General features: G+C 38.8%; 1 protein-coding gene across 6 annotated transcripts in view; it reads left to right on the top strand.

Annotated features, from left to right (window-relative positions):
- The window catches only part of CLASP2 (cytoplasmic linker associated protein 2), a 178645-nt gene that overhangs the window by 104261 nt on the left and 47274 nt on the right, over positions 1 to 27110 (top strand). For 2 of the 6 annotated variants that reach the window (XM_083379332.1, XM_083379331.1), the window contains exons 19-22: positions 6176 to 6277; positions 6407 to 6433; positions 22789 to 22959; positions 23890 to 23997. In XM_083379332.1, the coding sequence (XP_083235458.1) occupies positions 6176 to 6277; positions 6407 to 6433; positions 22789 to 22959; positions 23890 to 23997 (408 nt within the window). The remainder of the gene's footprint in view (positions 1 to 6175; positions 6278 to 6406; positions 6434 to 22788; positions 22960 to 23889; positions 23998 to 27110) is intronic. The other 4 variants (XM_083379333.1, XM_083379336.1, XM_083379334.1 and 1 more) reach the window with 3 other exon arrangements.

Genomic DNA, 27110 nt, shown 5'->3' with positions numbered 1-27110 from the left:
AGGTTTCCACAATTTTGGCCACTACTGTATAAAAAAGTCTACATCTTTGGTATGAGTTAAAATTATAAATATCTTATCAACAGTGGGAATTCATCAAACAGATGTGACATAATATTCTTGGATTTATTATAGAAGAAGGATCCTTTTTAAAATCCATCTATTCTTTTTGTTTATTATTAATTTTATATGAAATTTAATAATCCATTCTATGTCATAAAAACATGGCAAAATACAAACAAATATCTTTTTTATAACAAATGTAAACAGCAGTGTATAATTTTGGCATCCCTAGAAAGCAAAGGGGGTAATCAGTCACACATAAATGCTGCATCTGCAGTCTGCACATTCCAGGTAACTCTTTTAAATCAAATCCAAAGCACTACATAGTTCCAGAGTTACACAAATTATGAGAAAACATTATGCCATTCATCAATAATTTGTATAAAAATTAGACAATTGGATACAAACATAAAAATATAATTATACAGGTATGTAACCAAAGAGATAAAAATATCAGTTCTCACCTACTGTTCCCAGCTAAACTGTTAAACTTATTAGCAGCCATAAGGCAATTATTTGCATGTACATATTCTGCGGCTGCTTAAATATTTGGAATCTAAATGGAGAGGTAAATAAAAATGCTTCTAATTTGCAATAGACTCGATTAGAATGGAACAGAGCAGACAGAATAAGTGATTGGACACACAAGCAATTTGTCTCCAGTGCATAAGCTCTCAGTGTAGATACAGACAACAAAGTAATATAATCATTAAGATACCAATAGGAGAAGGCAGTAGAAAAGATTAGAAGGATAATAGTATTTCAGCCATACTACATGGTTAGATATTCTTGGGCATATTGTGGTAATTAATTGTTCAGCAGAGTGATGGCACAAGGTAAAAAACTGTGTCTAGTTGTTTTTGGCATGCAGTGCCCTATAGCAAAATCCTGAGGGGAAGTGTTGAAATAGTTTATGTCTAGGTCGGGATGTGAGGGGTCTGCAAATATTTTCTCTTTCTGACCTGTGCAGTATAAAGGTGCCAATGGAAGGCAAGGCTGGTTACAGTTGTTTTTTCTGCAGTGCTAACTCTTCCTGTTCTGTTGTACCAAACCAGACAGTAACACACCTTGCTGAACCTTGTTTCCCTATCACAGGACATCTAGCATAAAACAAGTATTTGCCAGCCACAGCCTACTATGCTATGGAACTAAGCCCTATAAAAGATCAAATGACTCCATATCTATTCTAACCATCCTACTAGATCTAATAATGTCATATAGAAAATAGGGAATCATAAGTATATCTTCCAGAGTGATGATATTGACTTTTGTCAAAAGTGTCCAAATAACCTTTTATAAGACAGACAGTCCAGTCTTTTTGCTAAATGGACAATAATTTACATTACAATTGACAGTAACATTTCAGTCTCTTTGCCTCTGTTAGTGATGATAATGTGGCTGTTCTTAATGAGCAACAAAACATTAAACTGAATTTCATTATGAAACAAATGAGCTTAAACTTATCAAGAGCATCATCTTCATCTCCTGTAGTTTGAATTGATATAATGTATTTTATTGTATCAAGTGTTCACCAGTTCACTATTACAAGGATATCTGTTACATTTAACTGCTGTTTTGAAACTGGCCACTTTTTGTCACAGGTTAATGTACATTTGATGTATGTATGTATATTTGTTTGTTTATAATATACCAAAAATAAGGTATACATATTTCACACAAAAAATTGTTCAGAATAAATGTGCAAACTTTTAACATACTGGATGATTATATCATAATTTTTGTAATCCAGGCTCATTTTTTCACTCTTGCCTTACACGAAGAAAGTGTCTGGCCAGTACTGAACTATTAATCCATTGCTGTTAAATTGCACTGTTTCCAAGACTGAACTATCAGTCATTTGATTTTGATAACAGAATGCATTCATTGGGTTGATTAAGTTATAGGCACAGTTCTTTATTTATTATCTTTTTAGTAACTTTTAATGAGAATGAATACCACTCAATTTACCTTGAAAAATGGTCCAATTCTTGATAACCAAGGCTTCCATTTCTTCCTAACAATATAGACCTAGTATTGAACCAAGATTAGGATTTTGTCATGTGAATATAGTTAATGCTATCCTTGAGTTTTCATGCATTATCCATGACCTGTGGAACAGTTCTAGCATAAAGTCATCATAGCAGATAGAAAAGTATAGTACAAAATTTATTAGACAAATGGCTGTCCAATCTCTTTTTAAAAGCTTCCAGTGATAGAGCACCCACAACTTCTGAAGGCAAGTCATTCCACTGGTTTATGTCACAGGAAAGTTGATTGGATCTAAGGAATCATTTCATAGCAAAGTATAAAATAGCACTATTCTTAAATATTTTTAAATACGGTATATGCATTTTGGAAGCCAAACAATTATTGCTTATAAAAAACAAAAAAAAGAGCTTTTGTTTGGAATATCATTGTTTTGATATTTTTTCCCATTCAGGAACAGCTTCTGAAGATGGTAAGACAATAAAAGAGCAAATATATTTATCTTAATATTTCCATCATCATAAGCCATACTGTATGCGGACCATAGTCCATTAACATGATCTTTGGGGTGATTTATTCATTTGCTTAGCTAATAATGCTTTGTTGCTGCGGTATTTATGTCTTTTTTTTCAAATGCAGATTAGCAATAACATATCAATATCCATTATATTTTAAATATGTAAACTTTTTCATTTGCTTTGCTATTAAAAATTGTTAGTGAAACTTTTAACACACTAGACATTCTCATGCTTTTGGGAATAGGTGCTACTATTTATTCAATCTTTGAAATTTATTTTGGCATCATGATTATCTAACTAGATGTCAATGTTCAATGTCTGAGATTGAGATCAAATATTGTCAAATGGCAAAATACTTTTAAAGCACTAACATGAGATCCACAAAATGATGATCAACAAATTTGATGCTATCTAATTTGAGATACCTAATTTTTTATTATTTTTTAATGAAATGCAAACTAAATTCTTTATAAGTAAAACAATTTTGATGCTTATATAAAAATTACATTAAAATCCACAAAATACAAATTTTTCCATGCATTTAACCCATTTTTCTGATTGACTCTGTCACCGAATGAGCTTTATAATTTGAACTCAGGTCCATGATCACTGTCAAATAATACCCTTATTCATTTGTGTGTGTGTGTGTGTGTGTGTGTGTGTGTTTGTGTGTATGTGTAAATTTAGATTTTGCTGACAAAGAGTTAAAGGGAGACTAGTATTTCCAGCTATACTATGGCTAGCTGATGAGAGCTAAATAGCTTGGAATAGCTATAATAGTCTCCCTTTAACTCTTTGCCAGCAAAATCTAAATTTACAATTGCCTTGTTAGCAATCACAAAGGTCAGACGTTTCTTGTAGTTGGCCACCAGGCTTGTACAGCTCAGGAGGGTTTTTGTCCCGCTCCTCTCCAAGTCATTAAAGTTTGAGGCTGACATTTGGAACTCGAACCTTCAGCTGCCTCCATAGATTTTCTATGGGATTAAGGTCTGGAGACTGGATAGGCCACTCCAGGACCTTAATGTGCTTCTTCTTGAGCCACTCCTTTGATGCCTTGGCCGTGTATTTTGGGTCATTGCCATGCTGGAATACCCATCCATGACCCATTTTCAATACCCTGGCTGAGGGAAGAAGGTTCTCACCCAAGATTTGACAGTACATGGCCCCGTCCATCGTCCCTTTGATGCAGTAAAGTTGTCTTGTCTCCTTAGCAGAAAAATACCCCAAAGCATAATGTGTCCACCACCATGTTTGACGGGGGGGGAATGGTGTCTTGGGGTCCTAAGCAGCATTTCTCCTCCTCCTCCAAACACGGTGAGTTGAGTTGATGCCAAAGTGCTCTATTTTGGTCTCATCTAAGCACAACACTTTCACCCCAGTTCTCTTCTGAATCATTCAGACGTTTATCGGCAAACTTCAGAGGGGCCTGTACATGTGCTTTCTTGAGCAGGGGGACATTGTGAGGCTGCAGGATTTCAGTCCTTCAAAGCATAGTGTACTACCAATTGTTTTCTTGGTCCCAGCTTCCTTGAGATCATTGACAAGATCTTCCCATGTAGTTCTGGGCTGATTCCTCACCGTTCTCGTGATCATTGAAACTCCACGAGGTGAGATCTTGCATGGAGCCCAGGCCAAGGGAGATTGATAGTTATTTTGTGTTTCTTCCATTTGCAAGTAATCGCACCAACTGTTGTCACCTTCTCATCAAGCTGCTTGGCGATGGTCTTGTAGCCCATTGCAGCCTTGTGTAGGTCTACAATCTTGTCCCTGATAACCTTGGACAGCTCTTTGGTCTTGGCCATGGTGCAGAGTTTGGAATCTGATTGGTTGTTTCTGTTTCTGTTTCTTTTATACAGGTAACAGGCTGAGATTGGGAGTACTCCCTTTAAGAGAGTGCTCCTAATCTCAACTCGTTATCTATATAAAAGACATCTGGGAGCCAGAAATCTTGCTGATTAATAGACTATAAAATACTTATTTCACTCATTAAAATGCAAATCAATTTGTAACTTTTTTGAAATAAGTTTTTCTTGATTTTTTTGTTGTTATTCTGTCTCTCACTGTTAAAATGAACCTATCGTTAACATTATAGACTGATCATTTCCTTGTCAGTGGCAAATGTACAAATTCAGCAGAGGATCAAATAATTTTTCCGTCATTGTATATTTCATAATTTTTAAAATTATGACAGCAATTGAATGTTTATCTAATATATGGTCATTTGACAATACAGAATCATTCAATAGACTTTTTACTTACTTAATGCTGAACAATAAGACTTACAGACTTATTTTTATCGAATTAAAAATAATGATTGCTTTGGTTATTTAACATCTTAACAAAATAGTGGCACTTTGTATTCCTTCTGGTTTACAGGTCAAACTCTTTACATTTACACACATTACAGTGAATGGCAGAAATTCTGTCATTGCATGGATTTGAGTGTCTTAGTTATAGACCAAGTGTATTGAATATAAGAAACTTAGTTTGATAATTTCATCAAGAATTCAATGAATACAGGATCTCATCTCAAAGACGGTACATTATCCTCTGTGCCTGAGTAAATAGTATATTTTTGTAGGAGACCTAAATGATTTGATATCTATTTAACTAAATTATTTGTTGAAAATCTGATGTATTTGTTTTCTTGATTTTTTTTATACTAACCAAACATGACACTAGGAAGTTTGAAACACTTGAGCAATTCTGTTTTGGGAACTGAAAAAAAAGTTGGGTCTTTAAGTTACTTTTAATCTATACTGCTATTCTTCAATAAAATGGAATCATATGAATAGTTTCAGAATGTTTTGGATTTAAATAATAATAATAATAATAGAATGCGTGTGTGTGTGTTCACACACACAAACATAAATATACGCACACGTACACACATATTCATATAGATAATAGATATTAATATCCAACTTGAATATGAGAGACAGTATACACTTCAATTTTGATATGGCACATCTGTAACAGTAACATACACTGTTTAAAATAAAATATATTGTACTTTAAAATAGAAACTATTGTATCGATGCATAAATAATGTATATAATTTTACTTAAAATATGATAAATTATTTTATTCGATGTTTATATATTTAAGAGATACTAGTAGTCTTTTGAGGGACGCAGTGGCTCAGTGGGTTAGGATGCTGAGCTTGTCGATCAGAAGGTCGGCAATTTGGCGGGTCGAATCCCGAGTGCCACGTAACAGAGTGAGCGCCTGTTACTCGTCCCAGCTTCTGCCAACCTAGCAGTTCGAAAGCACGTAAAAATGCAAGTAGAAAAATAGGGACCACTACGGTGGGAAGGTAACAGTGTTCCGTGCGCCTGTGGCGTCTAGTCATGCCGGCCACATGACCACGGAGACGTCTTCGGACAAGCGCTGGCTCTTTGGCTTTGAAACGGAGATGAGCACCGGCCCCTAGAGTTGAAAATGAGTAGCACGCATGTGCGGGGGAACCTTTACCTTTACAAGTAAAATTTGCTAAGAGTTGAGAACTAATGGAGCTGATTCATTATTTCAACTACACTGTAACACTGTTTCTCTCCCAATTAACTAGATTACTTCTATAAACACTTCTTTCTTTTTTCTTTCTTTTATAGGACGTGTGCGAACCAAATTTTCAACACCCTCTATTGGAGTGGGAAATTCAAAGGCAGATTCCAGAGGCCGGAGTCGAACAAAAGTTGTATCTCAGTCTCAACGTATGTATTGCTTGTCTCTCTTAACAATGTTTTAGACCCATAAATCTACTGTACATTCATTGACCAAAGGATATGGTCAAAATATTTCTTAAGAAACACTACATACTGAGTTGTTGTTCTGTGCCATAGGTTCATCATCGCCAGACAAAAATGAAGGTATTTTTTTTTTCAGTGTTTCAGTGTTTCGGGTCAGTAGTCTGCATGCTTTTGGAGTCTGTGTTGTGTTACTTTGAATAAGATATTCAGAAAAAGAAAAATTAATCCTTTCAGTGTAGAAATTTTTAAAATGGACCTTTCTGCACTGGGAAATCCTATAGTTATTTGAGGTTTAAACAGTAAGAGAGCAAAAGGTTAGTGGGCATTATAATATTTCAGTGCCTGAAAACATTTTAATTAACTACAGTTCAAACATTATAATTCAATAATTTAAATTCCATCCAAGTTTATTGTTGCCACATTATGTAGAATTGAATGCATATTTCCAAAATTAGTGAAGCATTGGAATGTATTATTCAAATTATATATTTCTAATACATTTATGTAACAATTATTTTTAACCTACTGTATTTTGTATAAATGATTCCCATATTTTCTTATATTTATTCGTACAAAATTCACATATATAGGCAATTCACTCATAGGTGGCAAGTGCATTCAGGTCATTAATCCTTTGAGTAAAAGCAGCCATCTGTTTATTTTTCAAATGCTGCAATATCAGTTTTTTGGCCTTAGGACACAGAGAATCCATTTTCATTGCTCCAGGTGTCAGATTCCAAATACTAGAATATTATCCTCTGAAAATTTTAGGATTGTTCTATTAATGTAACAGGGTACATAAAATGCTCTTGAGTTAGATATTGGCTTATATTTTCTTTTGGTTGGATAAACATTTCCTTATTCTGTTTTAATTTTGACAATTGGGACTAAATCTTGAAAAGAAAGCCACATTATTGTCAACTCTAAAGAGAATGGATTTTATATTTATCTTTCCAACCCCTCTAAAAAGATCTCACAGCTTTTAATTGATATACATTTCAGGAAAGTAGAAGCATTGTTGAAAGTAATGTTATTTTCTAAAATACAGAATGCATACTTTCAATGAATTAATGGTGAATATATTTACAAGCACAGGCAAATATTACTTAAGAGTCTTATGAGAATGATCTTTATGTTTAATGTCTAACTTACCACTTCTTCCTTGTTATAGTATCATAAACAATGTTGCATATTCTAAAAGATGTGCAATGGATGGATGTATTTTCTGTTTGCAATAAAACTATAGAAATTACTGTTGCAAATATCTATCCTATACATATTAATAAATAATTGTAGTGGGGATAAATATTCTGAGGTTTTTTCCTGCAGAGTTTCATGTTTGATACTGAAATTGAATGTCTTGACAAAATAAATCACTTCAGTGGCAGTGGGTTTTAAATACTGCATCTAATCCAAAGTTCACTGTACATGTCATTATTTTCATGTCTATATGCTCATGACTTTTTGACTTATATCATTCTTAGGTGTCTAAAATTTACATTTCAAATATATGTACAAATATATTTTGCAACTACATATATATTTTTCAAGTAGTTGTAACTGATTATTGCTACTTGTTCCTTAAATGTAAAATGGCAATTCCAAAGAGAGAGAGATAGGGTGTGGATGTGGATATATGTATTCAGATAACCTAATTCTTATTCTAATGAAACACAAGGTGAAAGTCAAGGTCAAAGACAAGGTGAAACTATTAATAGTGTAATAGTTATGTTGTAATATTTACTTATTAATACTTTTGGCCAAGTATTTTATCCCAGAGATAGTCAACTAAAGGCTTAGATGTTAGGCTACAAAAATAAGCTGGGCAAATTGCTGGTATATCAACCACATTGCTACCTGATAGGATTCCTCCCTTGAGGAGGAGCTTGAAATTCCCTTGTCTTCTGATGTTGGACAGTTTTAATTTTCATTCTGTAAGGATCATCTCTAGTGAAGCTCAAGAATTAATGCATAGTGTGGGATTGTTGAAAGTAATAATCAGGTTCAATACTTGTAAGGGGGCCCAAAATAGATGATTTGTGATCAGAATATGGAGGGTGTTTCCACCAGCCTTTTACCATCATCAAACCATTCCTAGCACCTTTGATACTAGATGCAACTCAGGACCTCTGTAGAGCAAACAGACTATTTCAGATGGTCATCCTAGGTCTCTCAGAGCTATATTCAGCTGGTTTACTGCAAGTGCTGGGGTTTTTCCAGAAAACTCGAAGGCTCCTTTGTATTTGGTAATAAACAGTAACCAAGCACTTGATATGATTGTCCCCAGAAGCCTGTCTGTTGGTTAATTACAGATTGTTTTCTCCCAGAGATGGAACAGCAAAACAAATAAATCTGATTGAATGTGGGTATGAGCTCAATTTCAGGCTTACAGCTTTTCACCAATAAGGGAGGTGAAACATCCTTCTCCAATATTGCATCATTAGGCTATTGATTGGACTTGTTTAGAGGACCTAGCTTCCATTAGGAAAGGGCAACAAGTAAATGTGGCAACTAGGACCAATTAGCACTGCCAATTAACATTATACATTGCCAAATCAGTGATATTCATCAGCATCTTGACTCTGGATGGGTGGTAGCCTGGACAATATTTGGCTATATTGTATGGGTCTATTTCTCACTTGTAAAATGGATATAGTGCTGTTTTGTTGTCTCTAACCATTTGTGGGTTTCATTTTACCCTTCATGGGTTCTTAGAGGGTTTGAATTTGATGTATCATACTGGATGTAGGAGGTAATGTGGGAAACGCAACGGAAGCACTTTTGTAAGAGGCTATAGTAGACTTCTTCCATTATAATCTCTTCTTGGAACTATTTGTATTTGGAACTATTGCCAAATCTCCAACCTTACCTTTTGAGGGAAGATTATGGAAACACTGGTGGATCTACATAATCTGGCTAGGTAATCCTTGAGTTATGAGCGTTGACTTAACGTCTGTTTGAAGTTACATGACAAGCATTCCCTAGTGTTTACAAGGAAGTCCCAAAATTATAAATGTTGCAGCACCATGGCAGTTGTTCACCCTTACGAACAACTGCAGAGGCTCTGCAACATTCCCCCTGTTCCCCCTTCCCACTCATCACAATTGCTTCCCCTTCTCTTCCTGCCGTGCAAAGATCTGTCTCCTCTCTGTCACTGTTTCTTTCCCTTTGAGGAAGAGGAGAATTGTCTTAGAAATGCTTTTAGTACCAACAATGAAAGTTTCTGGGATCCGTGATCTCGTGCGATTTCAAACACCCATTCTCTTCAAAAGAGATCACGGCCCCTGGAAGTTTCCATTCTCTGGGGGAAAAGTGTTTACTTCATTTGCATACGTATGGAGCAAACCGGGGAATTGGAGTCGGCTGGGCGCAATAACCAATGCTGTCCATGGCCCTGGTGCATTGCTCACTTGTGTGCGCCGGCCTTAGTTTGAGGGCAGGAATGAAGCCTTCAACTCAGCAGGGAGGCATTGCGGGGGTCAGGCCCCTTACACCTCTGTCCAGCCTGCTGAAACTGGTGCCAGAGGAGAAATGAGATCCCTTTGTCCCACTTAAGCAGAGAGGACAAAGAGGAGAAGACAGTGAGGCCTTGTGCCAGCAAGCCAGGAAGGGAGTAGGTCAGTCAGGGGAGAGGAGATCATGCTTAGGTGGCCACCACCTCCGCCAGCAGCTTGGGTATCCCAGCTCCATCTGAGCTGAAGAAAGTGGAGGTGTAGCAGCGGAATTGCTCTCAAACAATAAGGCCCTAGCAGCGAACCCATTGCCAACTCCAATTCCAAGCTTTCCCCATAGGCGTGCAAATGAAGCAAATACTTTTCCCTCAGAGAATGAAAGCTTCCGGGGGCCATGATCTCTTTTGCAGAGAATGGGTGTTTGAAGTTGTGCGAGATAACGGACCCCAGAAACATCCATTGTCAGAGCAAAAAGAATTTCCAAGCCAACTTTCCTCTCCCTCAAAGGGAAAGAAACTACAGCAGAGAGAAGACAAATCTTTGCAATGTAAGGGAGTCTGGCGCAGCAGGAAGGGAGGGGGAAGCATGAGGTATCTTAGTGGGTTGGGGAGGCCTTCTGGTGGCTGTTCTATCACTAGCCCCCCCCCCATGGCCTTCCCCATGCTGAGATACCTCATGTTCACTTAACAAGTAGTACATTCAGTTAGTGAATGTGTGGGCAAAAGCAGGGAGTGATCACGCCCAAGGTACAAGGTTCACTTCCACTTTTGTGGGCAGGCTACATTTCATTCATAACTCGAGGACTACCTGTATAGATCATGTATGGGGAACAAATTATTTCAGTTCTGTTCAGTCACATTTCAGGCTTGGGACTGGGACTGAAGCATGGCTTCCTCTTACAGATAGCCTTCATTGTGATCTGGATGGATAAATATATTCCTTCTGTTCTTTTATATTTTTCAGAACTCTTTAATACCACCAGTCGTGGTATTCTTCTGAGTAGCCTGCAGGGATTGAGGGCTGTAGGCACAGTTTTAGAGAAATTCTGTTTCTTATTTAATAGGCAATTCCAGTCACTTGGTGGAATGTCCCAGTACTCAGTCTCTCCCTACTTTTTAATACCTACATGAAACAGCTAGGTGACCATCCATCAGTTTGAGATCCAGGTCCAGGTTTTGCCACAGGACCTAGAGGCTATGAGAATCAAAGTGAGACAAAACAGGCTGAAGTTGAACCCATAAGAGACAGTTATTGTTTATCCATCAGAGATTTCTATGTCTCCTGTCTCTTGATAAACCAATACTATCCCACATTCATGGCTGGGAGTCCTAGACTGATAGTTATTGCTAGAAAGGCAAGTAGATGCTGTGGCTGATGGTTCTTTGTCAAGATTTGCTGTGCCAGTTGAGCCTTATTTGGAAGACATGGATATTGCAGCATCATTTGCTTGGACTATTGCTGGTGCACTCTGCACGTCCTTTGAAAATCACCTGGAAACTAGTCTTAAAGTTGCTTGCTGACTCACGTCAACATAAATTATCTAAAAGTGCTGATTTTGATTTTGTTTGACTCTGAATTAGCTCAGGGACTGATTTATGCAATCAACAGTCTCTCCCAGCATGAATTTATTTATTTATTGGATATCCAATTTGCACTAGCTATTCTGAGCAAGTTACCTTTGGTTACAAGTATAAAACAAAGAAACAATAAACAAAACATGCAAACACCCAGTTTAAGACAAATATGTTGTGGTCACCTACAACAAACAAAGGAAATAGAAGGTTGTAAGATATATTTTCCTTTTTTTTTAACTTGTTGTCCTTCCTCCTGAAATACAGTCAGCTCCTTCTTTTATTAATTTTTCATAAACTTCTTAAAACAAATACCAGGTAGTCTTCACTTAGCAACCAAAACTGGGACTGACTACTCAGTTGTTAAGCAAAGTAGTTGTTAAGCGAAACTGTGTACTGTACTTATGATCTTACTTCCTTTCAGTTTTCCTTTGCTTTTCAGACCTGCAAAAGTAGTAAATTCAAGGACTGAAAGTTCTTTTTCATCATTGTTGTAACTACAAGTAGTGGCTAAATGAGACAATTACTAAATGAGGGCTGCATGTACTGAAAGGAACATTTGAATTGTGATTGTTACCATTTACTTATTTGTATTATTTCTTTTTTTTTTTTTTTTTTTTTATTGAAAAGTTTTATAAAATACAATTTTCCTTTAAAAAAACCCCCCTTCCCCCTCCCTCCTCCCCTCCCTACCTCCCCCCTATCTCCCCCCCTCCCCCTCCCCCTCCTCCCTCCCCTACCTCCCCCCCTCCACTTCCCCTCCTCCCCCCTCCCCCCCCCCGACTTCCCAGAGCAAAATACAAGGTATATATCTAAAAGGCAATCATAAACAATCATATACTAACAATTATAAACTCTAAAATCCATCACTCTCTAGCTTGTATATAGTAAACCAATCCTTAATAATACTAAATATATATAAAAAACTAAAATAAAAGAAAACTAGCATCATTCCCATCTATGTTCTTCCACAATTCACTATTACCTTAACATATTCTCATTTGCACATTAATAAATAGTTCTTACACAAATTAACCCACATTAACCCACAAAACTTTCTTCCTCTTCCTCTGTAGTAAGTTGTCCATTAATTCCAAATTAAAAAAAAAAAAATCTATTACCATACATAGCATCCCAAAACTTTTTTTTTTTTTTTTTTTTAAAAACACAACTACCACTTAACTATAAATATTTTGTGGAAGTTCCATAGATTTCTACTGGTCTTATTTTTTTTCCTTTTTTGAGCGTTTTAAGGCAGCACGCGTCACCCTCTGTTCTCTAAGATCATCCAAAAGAGTTGCAGCTTGAACTCCTCCTGTACCCTTCTCGTCTATCTGTGCATCTTCATCCTCTTGATGTTCTCCTTCTCCAGATCCCTCTGCAGCTTCCAGAAGTGTTGATGGGGTTACTTTCAAGACATTATTATAAAAATCATGCGCTTGCTTCACATTACTCAAACAGTACCTTTTGCCATCATACATGAAGCTCAACCCAGCTGGGATCTCCCATCTGAACCTTATATCTCTTTGCTTGAGCTCTTGCACAAGAAATATAAAATCCTTCCTTCTCTTTAAAATCTTTGGAGGAATTTCTTTTAGAACCAAAACTTGTTGACCAGCAATCACAACTTTGGTATCGTAGGCAGCTTGTATAACTTCATCTCTAATTTCCCTTTTTACAAAATAAACCACCACATCTCTAGGCAACTTTCTCTGTTTAGCAATCCATGAATTCACACGAAACACTTTGTCCATACCTTGTTTTAATTCAGATGCTGGATGGTTCAATACTCCCTCAAAAGCCTCAGAAACCAGCTGCTTTAAATCTTCCTTAATATTCTCTTTTAGGCCTCTAATTCTCACAGCAAACTGCATCTGGTAAAATTGGGCCAAGCTCTGTTCACTGTCGATTTTGTCTTTTAAATCTTCAATTTCCAATACTTTTGCTTCTAATAAAGCATTCTTTTGAATCAAATCTTGCACTTGATCATCCAGCACCTCCACACATTTAGCAACTTTTTGCACTGAGGACAAAATGTCTACCTTCATTTCTCTAAGTTTCTGTTCCATCCTTTCTTCCATTCTCTGCTCCAATTTCTCCAATTTCTCCTCCATCTGTAGAAATTTAACACCCATTGACTCCAAAATTAACTGGGTATGTTTTTCAAGATCCTTCGATGTCAATACATCAGGAGAATGCAACGCCTGCAGCAATGATTGTTGTTGCACCGGAGAATTTCCAGCACTCCGAAAAGTTCTAGGGGGAGGTTTAGCCGCCATCTTTTACTTACAATTGTGACGCACTTTCACTTTAAGTTTTAAGCAAAGTCCATCAAGCTTGAGAGTAAAATAAAATCTTCTTCATCTCTTCATCTTTCCCTCTTGTACTGCTCTGCCTGCTCTTTCCCTTTCATAGTCTCTCCTTCAAGCAGGGATGGTCGCAGACGCCTGGCTCTGCTCCATGAAGTCCGGAGCAGAGACGCTAGCCAGCTGGGAGCAGCCCAGGCTACGGGGGAGTTCAATCCTTCAGCCGCCCAAGCTCCAAGCTCAGGCGGCCCCGGAGAACTCAACCCCCACCTGGGGGCTCACCCCCTCCTCTTCTCCCGAGGAGGGGGCTTCAGATTCGCCCGAACAGCTGATCGGCGCTGTTTCGGGCGAAAAAACACCAGCTGAGCCGCGGGCAGCCCGGGAAGGCTCCCTCCGTCGCCGCGGAGCCACCGGAAGCTCCATTTGTATTATTTCTTTTGTATCCTTTTTGTAGCTGTTTTCACGTATTATAAGCATTTTTTTAAAAAAAATCCCTTTAATTGATTAATATTATTCTGTTAATATTTTAATAACTTTATCTTTGTATAAAAAACCTCAATGAATACTGCCAAAGGTAATATATGTAAAATAAATTAGCTAAAACAACATTATTTTGAAATTAAAGCAGTTCAGATTTCCATTCTTATTTTCAAATAATTAATTTGAAATGTAATTATTTGATCAAATGTAATCAAATGTTTCTGTACTATAGCCAGTGTATGAAAATGTATACACAGTTCCAGCAGTTGTTTAATCTCTAAATTAACTTGAAACCTTTCCTGATTGGAAGCATTTAAAACTTTTAACCTTGTATTGAAATTTACAAGAATGAAGCTTAATGTTGAGTTTATATGAAACTGCGGGTTCAGAAGCCTTAGCCAACATTTATCAGGGAAGGAACAGGATTGGGTGGATATTTTCGGCATTCATTTAAAGAAGCTTTTTACTCCTTGTTTGGTGCAGAAATCCAAATTAAAGCAACTCCACAGATGATCATCTCTTTGGGTAATTGATTGTTCTGCCCAGGTGGGTGGATTTTTCCTAAGTTGTCTCTCTTCTAGGAATAAATCTAGCACAACTCCAGTTGTTAATGAAATCAAACATATTTATTACTCAATGTAGAGATTGTTTAGTCGAGATAATCAACTAAATATCCCTGAGACTAGCAAACTTTTACCCATGCCATCACGCCCCCTGCATATTTATCTGTGCTAACTCTGGCACATATCACGTATCATTTATTAATGCCAGAATATTTAGTTCAACCAGTGGTTTGAGTCTTGTGGGTATATACCAGTAATGATGGAATTAGTCTGCATATGCATAGTTTTGTACTGCAGTTTTCATTAAAAAAAACCTTAACAATATGGAAGCATAATTATTTTTTCTGTCATATTTATAAATGCAGAATCATTCAGATAATGATTCAACAAGTGCAGGTAGATTTGAAAAGAATTGGACAGCTATCTTTAGTTGCTTCTTCACTTCTGCATGAATTTCAACTATGTAATTCTTGTACATTATCTTTCCTTCACTTTCATTTTCTTTCATTGGATTCTATAGAATGAAAAATACAATACTATTTTTCTGTACCCGACATTCACTTACACTTTCGTTAGAGCTTTCAACAGTTCTATGTGACATTTCAGTTAAATTCATTGCTTTACAGTTCTTTATTCAAGAGCTGAAGAACTGTAATTATACAGCTTCTGTCTGTTGTATATGAGCAGCTGAGCTTGGTGGAAGCTACTTAAATGCACTGCTTTAGCCCTAACCTTCTTGTGGCACTTCCAGCTTTTTATATGAAATGACTAAAGCTTTTTTATTTCCATTCACCAATCATTATTAACCTGCTCTGCTCCCTCCCTTTACATGGATTTTAAACCCTTGCCCTATTCCTGCCTTTACACTTGTTCAGGATCACAGTCTGCTAATCCACAGTCTGGTGGTAAGGTTTTTTTAGATCTTGTGTGTGCATTCTTGTTTGACCATCAATTGCAGGACCCTATTCAGCAGAAACATTCTGTATTTGGGTATACAAGAAGTATGTTTCAGGCCCAAAATAGTAATTATATATGAACACTCAAAACCATATTGAGAACAGCTAAACAATTTCAACAGGAAATACTAGGGACGCATTTGTGATTTTATACGTTTTCTTCAATTATGCTAATAAGGAATAAAAAGTATTGTCACATATTTCAATCAAGCATGTTTCATGTATGAAGATTCAGTTTATAGTCTGCATGCTGTTTTCACAAATCTTCAAGTAAACGATTTGAAATAAGTAGTATTTTTAAAAGTATATAGTTAGTGCACGATTGCAGCATTGGTAAAATATGTTATATATGCATTGGGGGGAAAAATCAGATTTGACCAATTTTCAGTTGGTTTCTCATTATCCTGTGTGCTCAGAAATAACACCGTGAGTTGATGAATGGTAATCTAGGGGAAAATGAATAGGTTCGCATTCTCCAAATTATCTAAATGTTGTTCTAATTCCCTGAATATTTTAATGCATTTTAAAAGATCTAAAATGTATATATTCTTATATCTGATTTGATATATATATCACTTTTCTGCTGCATAGACTCCTATATAAAAAGAGCATATTATCAGTATTTCCCAGACTTCTGAAAACTAAACTATACTCCAGTTTCTGAAACAAAAATTAGCAAAAATCCAAGAATATTTTAGACAGCAAGGATTATACCCACTTAGTGAGGCAAAAGGACTGATTATATGTACTTGTTTTACCTCTTTCCAAGATAAAGAAATACTGTTGTCTTAGTTCAGTTCAGTTAGAATATATCAGTCTTGCTGGATCTGGTTTGTTTTATACTAGAACCTACTGGACTGCCAAATGAACCCTAGTGCAAAAAAATATTTTAAATGTACCAGAATAATTTTGGCAAATAAGTTAATTATGTTGATACAGTGTTTTCCCGAAAATAAGACCCACCCAGGAAATAAGTCTTAGCAGGATTTTTTTTTAGCGTGCATCTAATATAAGCCCAAGGGACGCGGTGGCTCAGTGGGTTAGGACGCTGAGCTTGTCGATCAGAAGGTCAGCAGGTTGGCGGGTCGAATCCCGAGTGCCGCGTAACAGAGTGAGCGCCCGTTGCTCATCCCAGCTTCTGCCAACCTAGCAGTTCGAAAGCACGTAAAAATGCAAGTAGAAAAATAGGGACCACTACGGTGGGAAGGTAACAGCGTTCCGTGCGCCTTTGGTGTCTAGTCATGCTGGCCACATGACCACGGAGACGTCCTCGGACAAGCGCTGGCTCTTCGGCTTTGAAACGGAGATGAGCACCGGCCCCTAGAGTCGGAAACGACTAGCACGCATGTGCGGGGGAACCTTTACCTTTACCTTAATATAAGCCCTACCCCCAAAATAAGCCCAAGTTAAGAGCCCGTCCATTCTGTCTAGTTGCTCGCTGCAGCAATAGGGCAGAGGGCTGTGCAGTGCACTGGTACTGCTGGCATGAGGTGAGGTGAGGCAGGTGGTGGGGAGTGGAGCTTCCCCATGCGTGCCACACCTGCTTATCTCAGAGCCTCCATAGCCAGGCCACTCCCCACTCGGCAACCTCCCCCCACTCTTCAATGACCCAGCTGCCCGCCCACATCTTCCCTTTCACTCCCTCCCAGAGCCAGACTGCCATGCTACAGAGGATGGATGGAGGAGGCTTGGTCCCCTTACCCAGTCCCCCTCCACTGTTTTGGAGCCAGGGGGAGTGACAGCAAAAGGCTGCCGCCACTGCACAACAGTATCCACAGCTGGAGGGGTTTCTGTCCCCGCTTTGCCTTGCAGATACCATCACCTCCTTAGCTGCATGCCTCGTTCTACCTTATCCCCGTTTTGGAGCCAGGGGGGAAGTGGCTGCTATGACTCCAGCCGCCAGCCCTGGTATAACTCCTGTAGCTGTTTGGACAGATGAACTGTGGGCAAAGCGGGGAGGGCCAGGACTGAAGAAAGCTCCAATGGCAGATGCAGCTGTTGCGCAGTGGCAGTGGAAGCTTTTGCCGTCACTCCCCCCCAGCTCTGAAATGGTGGAGGGGGACCAGTTTCATTTCATTTCATTTCATTTATTGGATTTCTATACCACCCTTCTCCCTAGGGACTCAGGGCGGTTCACAGGGCATATATAAATAGGTATACAAAAATTAAAAGAAAATTAAACCATGCCCAATTAAAATACAACAATAGTAAAATAATAAAACCAATTAAAAAACCCATATTCCCCTTCAGGCCAGACCAGCTAACTCAAACAAGTGGGTCTTCAACCCGCGACAGAAGGATCGGAGGTCCGATGCCATCCGGAGCTCAACCGGCAGTTGGTTCCATAGTGCCGGGGCACCCACAGAGAAGGCCCTCCCCCTGGGGGCCACCAGTCGACATTCCCTGACTGGAGGCACCCTGAGGAGGCCCTCTCTGTGGGCACGCACAGGGCGGAGGGGAGTTGATGCCGGCAGCAGGTGGTCCTCAAGGTATCCCGAACCCATGCCATGTAAGGACTTAAAGATCATAACCAAGACCTTGAACCTCACCCGGAAGACAACTGGTAACCAATGTAGCTCGCAGAGCAAAGGTGTAACATGGGAGTACCGGGAAACTCCCAAGACAACTCTCGCGGTCGCATTCTGTACCAGTTGGAGCCTCCGAGTGGTCTTCAAGGGAAGCCCCATGTAGAGAGCATTACAATAGTCTAGGCGAGAGGTCACGAGCGCATGAGTGACCGTACACAGGGCATCCCGGTCCAGATAGGGCCGCAACTGGCGCACCAGGCGAACCTGGGCGAAAGCCCCCCTAGTCACGGCTACTATATGGTCTTCCAGGGTAAGTCGTGAGTCTAGGAGGACTCCCAAGTTGCGAGCCCTATCCACGGGGGGTAAGAGCTCATCCCCCATAGAAAGTGATGGAACATTTTGAATGTCCCGGGATGCCGGAATGTACAGCCACTCAGTCTTGTCAGGGTTGAGTTGAAGTCTGTTCCTCCCCATCCAGACCCGAACCGCCTCCAGGCAACGGGACATCACAGCGAGGGCATCACTGGGGTGGTTTGGGGTCGAAATGAAAAGTTGGGTATCATCAGCATATTGATGATACCCAACTCCAAAACCACGAATGATCTCACCCAGCGGTTTCATGTAGATGTTGAACAGGAGAGGCGAGAGAACCGACCCCTGAGGAACTCCACAAACGAGAGACCTAGGGGCCGATCTCTGCCCCCCTGCCAACACCGACTGCGAGCGTCCCAGGAGATAGGAGGAGAACCACTGAAGAACTGTGCCTCCCACTCCCAATCCCCTGAGACGCCGCAGCAAGATACCATGGTCGATGGTATCGAAAGCCGCAGAGAGGTCTAATAGGACTAGGACAGAGGAATATCCCCTATCCCGAGCCCTCCAGAGATCATTCACCAGAGCGACCAATGCCGTCTCCGTGCTGTACCCGGGCCTGAAACCCGATTGGTAGGGGTCCAAATAATCCGCTTCATCCAGGACCAGAGGGAGCTGATGCGCCACCACACTCTCAACAACCTTCGCAAGAAAGCGAAGGTTGGAGACTGGACGAAAGTTGTTCAATACAGCTGGGTCCAAGGCAGGCTTCTTGAGGAGAGGTCTCACCACCGCCTCCTTCAAGACGGTGGGGAAATAACCCTCACTCAAAGAAGCAGATATAACCGCCTGGAGCCAGCCTCGTGTCCTCTCCCTAGCTGCATAAACCAGCCAGGAAGGGCACGGATCCAATAAACATGTGGTGGAGCTCAGCCTCCCCATAATCCTGTCCACTTCATCAGGGGTCACAGAATCAAACTCCTCCCAGATAACATTGACAAGACTGCCCGTGTCCTGATCGCCAGACTCTGCCCAGCTGGAGTCCAAACCGGTCCGAATCCGAGCGATTTTATCCAACAGATGTTGACTAAATTCCTCGGCACGACCCTGCAAGGGATCCTCCCTCACCTCCTGATTAAGGGAGCGAGTCACCCAAAACAGGGCGGCCGGGCAATTATCTACGGACGCGATGAGGGTGGAGAAGTAATTACACCTCGCCACCCTCATCGCTGCGAGATAAGACCTAATATGGGTTCTTAACCGCAACCGGTCGGATTCAGATCGGCTAGACCTTCAGCAGCTCTCTAGGCCCCGTTTCCGACGCTTCATCTCCCGGAGCTCCGCGGAGAACCATGGAGCTCGCTGGGATCTGCACCGGGTCAGGGGCCGCAAGGGTACAACCCGGTCAAGTGCCTCAGTGGCTGCCCTTTCCCAGGCTTCCACTAAGGCATCCGCCGAGTTGTGAGCAATGGAGGCAGGTGGGGACCCCAGTGCCGCTTGGAATCTATCAGGATCCATTAAGCGTCTGGGGCGGTACCATCTAATTGGCTCCGTACCCCCACGGCGGGGGGTGGCAAAACGGAAGACCAGCCGCAGGAGGTGATGATCGGTCCATGACAGGGGCATAATAAATGGAGAGCCCCCAACAAGATCATCCAACCACCGTCCAGATAAAAAAATCAGGTCAAGGGTGTGGCCTCCCTCATGAGTTGGTTCAGAAATTACTTGCGTCAGGTCCATGGCCGTCATGGAAGCCATGAACTCCCGAGCTAGGTCAGATGAGCCTCCCAGGGATGGTAGATTGAAGTCTCCCAAAACTATAAGTTTGGGAAACTCAACCACCAACACCGAGAGGATATCGAGCAGCTCGGGCAGGGCTGCCACTGTGCGACTAGGCGAAATGTACACCAGCAGCAAGCCCGACTGCGCCCCAGAACCAAATCTCACAAAGAGAGACTCACACCCGACTATCTGAGGAACGGTGGTCTCCCGCGGACATAAGGTCTCCCTAATAGTCACCGCCACACCCCTACCCCTACCATGAGCTTGTGGCCGATGTAGCACCCGGAAGCCTGGTGGGCAGAGGTCAACCAAAGGGACCCCACCCTCTGGGCCCAACCAAGTCTCCGTGATGCAAGCCAGGTCCGCGTGCTCACCCTCAACTAAATCCCTAACGAGGGGAGCTTTGTTAACCACGGACCTGGCATTCAGGTACACCAGCCGGAGCTCAGGAGGCTGCACATCCTCGCTCCCGGAACCTCGGGAAAGAGGCACAGGGTCGGAGCGCCTCACCGCTTGCAAATAGCGGAGACGGCCCTCCCGGTAACGATGCGGCCCTCTGTCTATCCACCTGCTGCCATTCCCCGAACCTCCCTCGCCCATCCCCGGTAGCATGGCAGTCCAGCTCGGGAGGGAAATCAAAGGGAAGAGGCGGGCAGGGAGCTGGGTCATTGAACGGGTGGGGGAGGTCGCCAAGTGGGGAGTGGCCTGGCTGCGGGGCCCTAAGGTAAGCACGTGCGGGGTGTGTGGGGCAGCTCCACCCCCTTACCTGCCTCATCTCATGGCAGTGGCACCAGTGTGATACACGCTGTCCTGCCACTGTACCACTGCTGCAAAGCAAGGCAGGTGGCAGGGCGTGAGTGGCCTGGCTGCAGGGGCATAAGGTAAGCAGGTGCACAGCATGTGGGGCAGCTCCACCCTCCCACCTGCCTTGCCTCAATTCTTGGTGGTGGCACCAGTGTGACCCACGCACTCCTGCCTCATTGCAGCTACAAGCAACCAGATGGTAAGATGGAATGGGCAGGGGGCTGCAGAATAAGATATCCCCCGAAAATAAGCCCTAATTGGTCTTTAAGACCCAGTCTTTTTTTCAGGGAAACACAGTACTTGATAATTTTTGTTGATCTACTACAAAATCCCAAAGGTTTACCAATAGATCCAAAATTACTCTCTGATTGCTGTTTTCATAGCAACATTAGAGCCTTATGTTTCATTTCATAAATCACATATAAGCATGATAATGTGTACAGTTTGGGAACTGCTGTTGTATTACTATATTATGCCACTACATAAATAATGATCATATAACATTTGCATGGAGCACTGTCTTGCCTCATCATCTTTTATGGGATTTATTCATTTCTTACTGTTATGATGTACAATGAAATATATATATATATATATATATATATATATATATATATATATATATATATATATATATATATATATATATATATATATATATATATATATATATATATTTTGAGGAAATATATATATATATATTTCCTCAAAATGATATTTTAAAAGTTTTTCACAGGAACTTGTAACTAGGGTAATCAAAAAGCAGCATTTGCTGTTTATTTAATCAGAGAGTTTGCTTGCTGCTACATTTGCTTGATCTGCATTTAGTCAGATGTTCTGCTACAAAGCCTGCTCAAGTCCGTGAATCTCTAGGAAGATATGTATTCAGAATTGATGCTTCATTTCCAAATTACAACGGTTAAGCACTACTTCAAATTGATCACATATCCCTAGCTAGAAGCATATTCTAACTCAAGCCTGTTCTTAAGAGTTCTTTTTTAAATTTTCTATCAAGTTGAAGTTGTTTTTATTTAATTTTACCATTATGCTGAAAAGACAAGATTTTGTTTTACAACATTGGAAGTCTACAAGTTTTCTACTTCTTATATGGAGGCTTAAGGATCCAAAAATAAAAATACATTTTCTATATTATAGTAGATTTTGTGAATTTATTGATACTGATTATTTTGTTCTAATCATTAGCTATGGCAAAAGTAAATTCATAAATATATGAATATTTGTATATAACTCAAGGAATTTTTCTAAATGTATGTTTTCCTACTAATCTACCTAATCTCACAGGAATTTGAAGTTGTTTAGTAATTTCACCAGTTTCATAACTGATTGAATAGTTGTAAAATTGTATTAAAAGTTGGAATGTAAGGAAAATATGGCACCAAACAAGTCATGTAAATTATGTTAGATATATTTTGTTTCAATTGTATCAGAGTCCTGAAAACAGTAGCTAGTAATAATATTTATACTGGTAAGATTTGCCTAATACTTTTAGGGATAAAACAAAGTGAGAATCAACTGTATTTAATTTCATGTTAAAAAGCAAAACAATTAAATGCATTTTTGGATATGAATTGATAATACCTGCTGACTAGATGTCAGATAGTATACTTTTCTAGGTTATAAACAATTTCTTCAAATTCTTCCAGGCAATTCAAATTTGTTCTATGTAATAGAATTGTAACATATGCTTTGTTTGCCTTCAGCTGGAAGCCGTTCTGGTTCTCCTGGAAGAGTTTTGACTACAACTACACTTTCAACTATGAATACAGGTGTTCAGAGAGTACTAGTTAACCCTGCAACAGCACAAAAACGGAGCAAGATTCCTCGAAGCCAAGGATGCAGCAGAGAAGCCAGTCCTTCAAGATTGTCTGTTGGTAAGATTTGTTCATTATAGCCTGCAGAGATTACATTATTCTGTCTCACACATAACAACTGAATACAGTAAAGAAAAGCTATATCTCTTCTCACAGAAGTAGCAATATGCTACCAAAATAGTAATTTTCAGCAGCAGAATTCCTCACACTAAAGCTTAAAATAAGTAGTGCAAATTCTATCCTTTTCCTAAAATTTAGGCTAATCATTTCAGCACCATCCGGGTAAAATTATCATGCTGTCTGTAACAGACACAGGCACACGTACACACACACAAACCATAGCCTTGTAACGCAGTACAGTCCTAGAATGAAAAGGCTCATATATACCTTTTCCTGAACATGTGACTAAAATGCTATTGATTCTGCCTTTTCAATTTCTGAGATTAGTATTGATTTGGGAGAAGAAAACAAAAATGTCCATTTTTAAAGATATCACTCAGATTTATTTTAAAGCGTACACATAAGACATTTGATCCCTGTAGCTTAATATAATTAGCCCTGTGATGGAATATGTTTGTAAACCCTATTTTTATCACTTAAAAAACACACCATTCTTAACATTCATGAAAGAATTTTGAAAGTAACTATGAGACCACATTAATGTATACTATTTTATTTAAACAGATGAACATGTATATACTCTAGTCTGGGTGTAATAATACCATCTATTTTCCCTGAAGATAGTTGAATGTTTAATATTGATTCATATGTCATTCAATTATAACTTGTTTATCAAGTCAAGAGGATTTTCTAGGATTATCTCCTATATTCATTGTAAGCATATATATATATATATATATAAGAGTGCTTTAAGAATGCTCGCTACTGTATTGTAGAAGTGAAAACACTTGGGATTGCATTAAAATGTGAACTTTTTCTGTATCTTTCCCTTTTTGTGCTGCTGTTGGTCTGTCCCCTGAATCATACTAGCTCGAGGTAGTCGCATTCCTCGGCCTAGTGTGAGTCAGGGGTGCAGTCGAGAAGCCAGTCGTGAAAGCAGCAGGGATACAAGCCCTGTCCGCTCTTTTGCACCCCTTGGTAAGTACATGGAGAGCTTGTTCTGCATGGTTGTTTGCCCCTGATTATCTCCTAATATAAGCTGAAGTAAAAATAACAAGTAAATATTTCCCTGAGTAAAGGACATGGCAATTTGCATACTTTGGCAGAAGAATTTGTCCATCTGAAGAGCTTAAAAATCTCCCATGAAATTGTAGAGTAATTGCACAATCCAAAGGCACATGCAAAGTATTTCTAAAGTTTTGTTGCATACATCAATAATTTCTTCAGTATATATGTTTCTGATGAACTTTTATTAAAACGAAAATCTTCTGCATGTATGCAGTAATTTTAGCAGAAAGTCTCTTATCAAATCTCAGATTCAAGTTTGGAAGTTCTTGTTAAATGCAAGGAAATGAAATTTGATGGGAAAATTAAAGATAGTCACTCACCTCTGGATTGTATAGCCCACTGAGGTGGTAGGTGTATCTTTTGTTTCTATGATGCATAATTTTATTCATTACTTTGAATAAAATTGGTTTTGATTTTTCTCTAAATATTAGATTTGTTTCAATTTGATATCTGCTTAATATTTTAGATAATTGTTTAATGTAAAAGTCAATAGTCAGTTCATTATAGTGATGGCAGTGAAGATTCAAAGATTTAGTAATTTGAATTTTTTATCATATTACTTAATGGGCAAATTTTACATAGGTATTCTATTTCATTTTATGATTATTGCATACTTTCCAATATTGATTATTTTTAAAACATAACATTCTAACCTGTTAACTGACTCGTTACATCACCATAGTAATTATTGACTTGAATTTCTAATTTCTAATTTTTAATGAAATAAGTACAAAATTATTCTTCACTATAGTTATATTTTAATGTAACAAGTTTGATTTAATTGCTATTATTAACTAAAGCTATAAATATTTCTTTATTAACATTTTTTCAGGAAAAAAAATACAGTAGTGTACAGTAGTGGCCAAAATTCTGGAAATAGTAGAAACGCCACCTTTGATTAAGTTTCCACCAATTTTTCTTCTAATTTCTTTATAACTGTAGCCTTGTTCACTTAATAATACTATTTTACATCACTTTCTGAGCAAACAGTCAACTCTGCACCATTACTTTAATTTTATTACATTTTACAAGCTTACTAAATGAAAGAACACAAAAAAACCCCCAACCAACTTGATAGCGATCACATAACACACTGACAAATGTCCTCCTCTCAGCTTCAATAACTGAATCCTACTGTGATCTCCTTGGCTCATTGCCAAAACAAGATGACACCTGATTGGCTTTCTAAACAGTCATGCTCATTGGCTACAATCAGATGAAAGAAAGCTACCTGATACCAACCTTTTTCTGGTTATTTGGCTATAACTTTTCATAGAATACAGTACAGATAATTGAACAAACTTTGTTACATTACATTCTTGATTATATTATCTTTCCATTGATATATAATTTTATGGTACTACAAAAAAAGTGGTGTTATTAGCCATCAAACCTCAAAAATACACTTGTCCCAAAAGGTTTCCACAGTTTTGACCCCTACTGTACCATACTATTTTAAAGTATCAGTTTTGTGTGAAATCCATCAGTACAGTGGCGCTGCTTGACACAGAACCCTGCTTATGAACTTATTTTAATTAATATCTCAAGATTCAATTGCTTTTAAGTCAGAAAAATTAACATTTAGTGTTTCTCTCTAATAAAAAAATACATAGAATCATAGGAATTGAATATATGACTATACATGTACACACATAAAATATAACATATTTTCTTATATGCATTTATTGATTTTGACTGCAGCAGATTGTATTGTAAACAATGAAAAATTGTCATTGTGCTTCTGCTATACTCATTTTATTAAATGATGGCTAAATTGTTTTTATGATTTGCATGATATACTTGATTTATATGATGAATTAAGTCACATATTATGTGTGTTATCTTGCAAAATTTGAGTCTGCATTTTTATTTCAACATACTTTACAAATTTAACAAGAATTTCAATGGTATTGTCTGTAAATTTCTAACTAAGGTGAACAGCTGTTATATATCGTTAGCTTCTGCAGTGTCTGCAATGAAGTGAATATTACTTAGAAATACTTAAACTAAATAAAAATTATAGTAGTCTTTTAATAACCAAGGATATGATTTCATGCCAAAGTTTTAAAACTGATTACTTCCAATTCCTATATCTTCTCTATAAAATTATAAATTGCTTTGCACTTTATTAATCTATTTTAGAGTATTAGTAGTATAGGTAGTCCTCAGCTTACAACCACAATTAGGACTGGAACTTCCATTGCTAAATAAGGTAGTTATTGAGCTCAGCCGAGTTTTCTACCATGGTCATTAAGTAAATTTGGCTTGCACCATTGACTTCGCCCGTTGGAAGCCCTTTGGGAAAGTTGCAAATGGTGATCATGTGTTCCCAGGATACTGCAACCATTGTAAATACCTGCCAGTTGCCAAGCCCCTGAATTTTTACCACATGACCACAGGGGTACAATAGTCATAAGGGTAAAAACTGGTCATAAGTCACTTTTTTCAACATTATCATAATTTCAAATAGCTACTAAATGGATGGTCATACATCGAGGAATACTTGTATTCTGGTTTTTATAAAATAGTTCTAAGTGACATGTTCTAGGAGAGTCATAAATGAAATATTACCATAGACAACCAGGAGAGCTTGGACAAGGTCTTTACAACCTTGCTTTTCATTCGGTAGTCACAAGAATAAGTGAAATGATAGTACCCACTGTCATCTACATGCCATTTAATCTATACATAAAGTAGGTAAGTACATTATTTTTAATTAAAAAAATCACATGTATGTTCATCGCTTTGATTCATTTTGTGTGTAAATTTGCTAGTAGATGCAACCATTATGGACTACCACCCAGCCTTCTAAACCAGTTCTTGCACTCTGCCTGCTTTAAAGGTGTCACAACCACTGCCCAGAATGGCCATTTCAAGCTTGTAGTATTTTGCAGTCTAAACTTAGCTGTTCTGAAAGGTTTGGAGAGATCAGATGTGGCTAGTTCTTGGACTGTGAAGAAAGCTGGTGTCTAGCCAAATAAGTGGCTAGAATGAATCCTGTAACAATGAGTCCCATATTCCTG

Source organism: Vipera ursinii (genome assembly GCF_947247035.1).
Source record: "Vipera ursinii genome assembly, chromosome: Z".
NCBI lineage: Eukaryota > Metazoa > Chordata > Lepidosauria > Squamata > Viperidae > Vipera > Vipera ursinii.
Note: the sequence above shows the minus strand (reverse complement) of the source record. Positions and strands in the feature narration are given on the sequence as shown.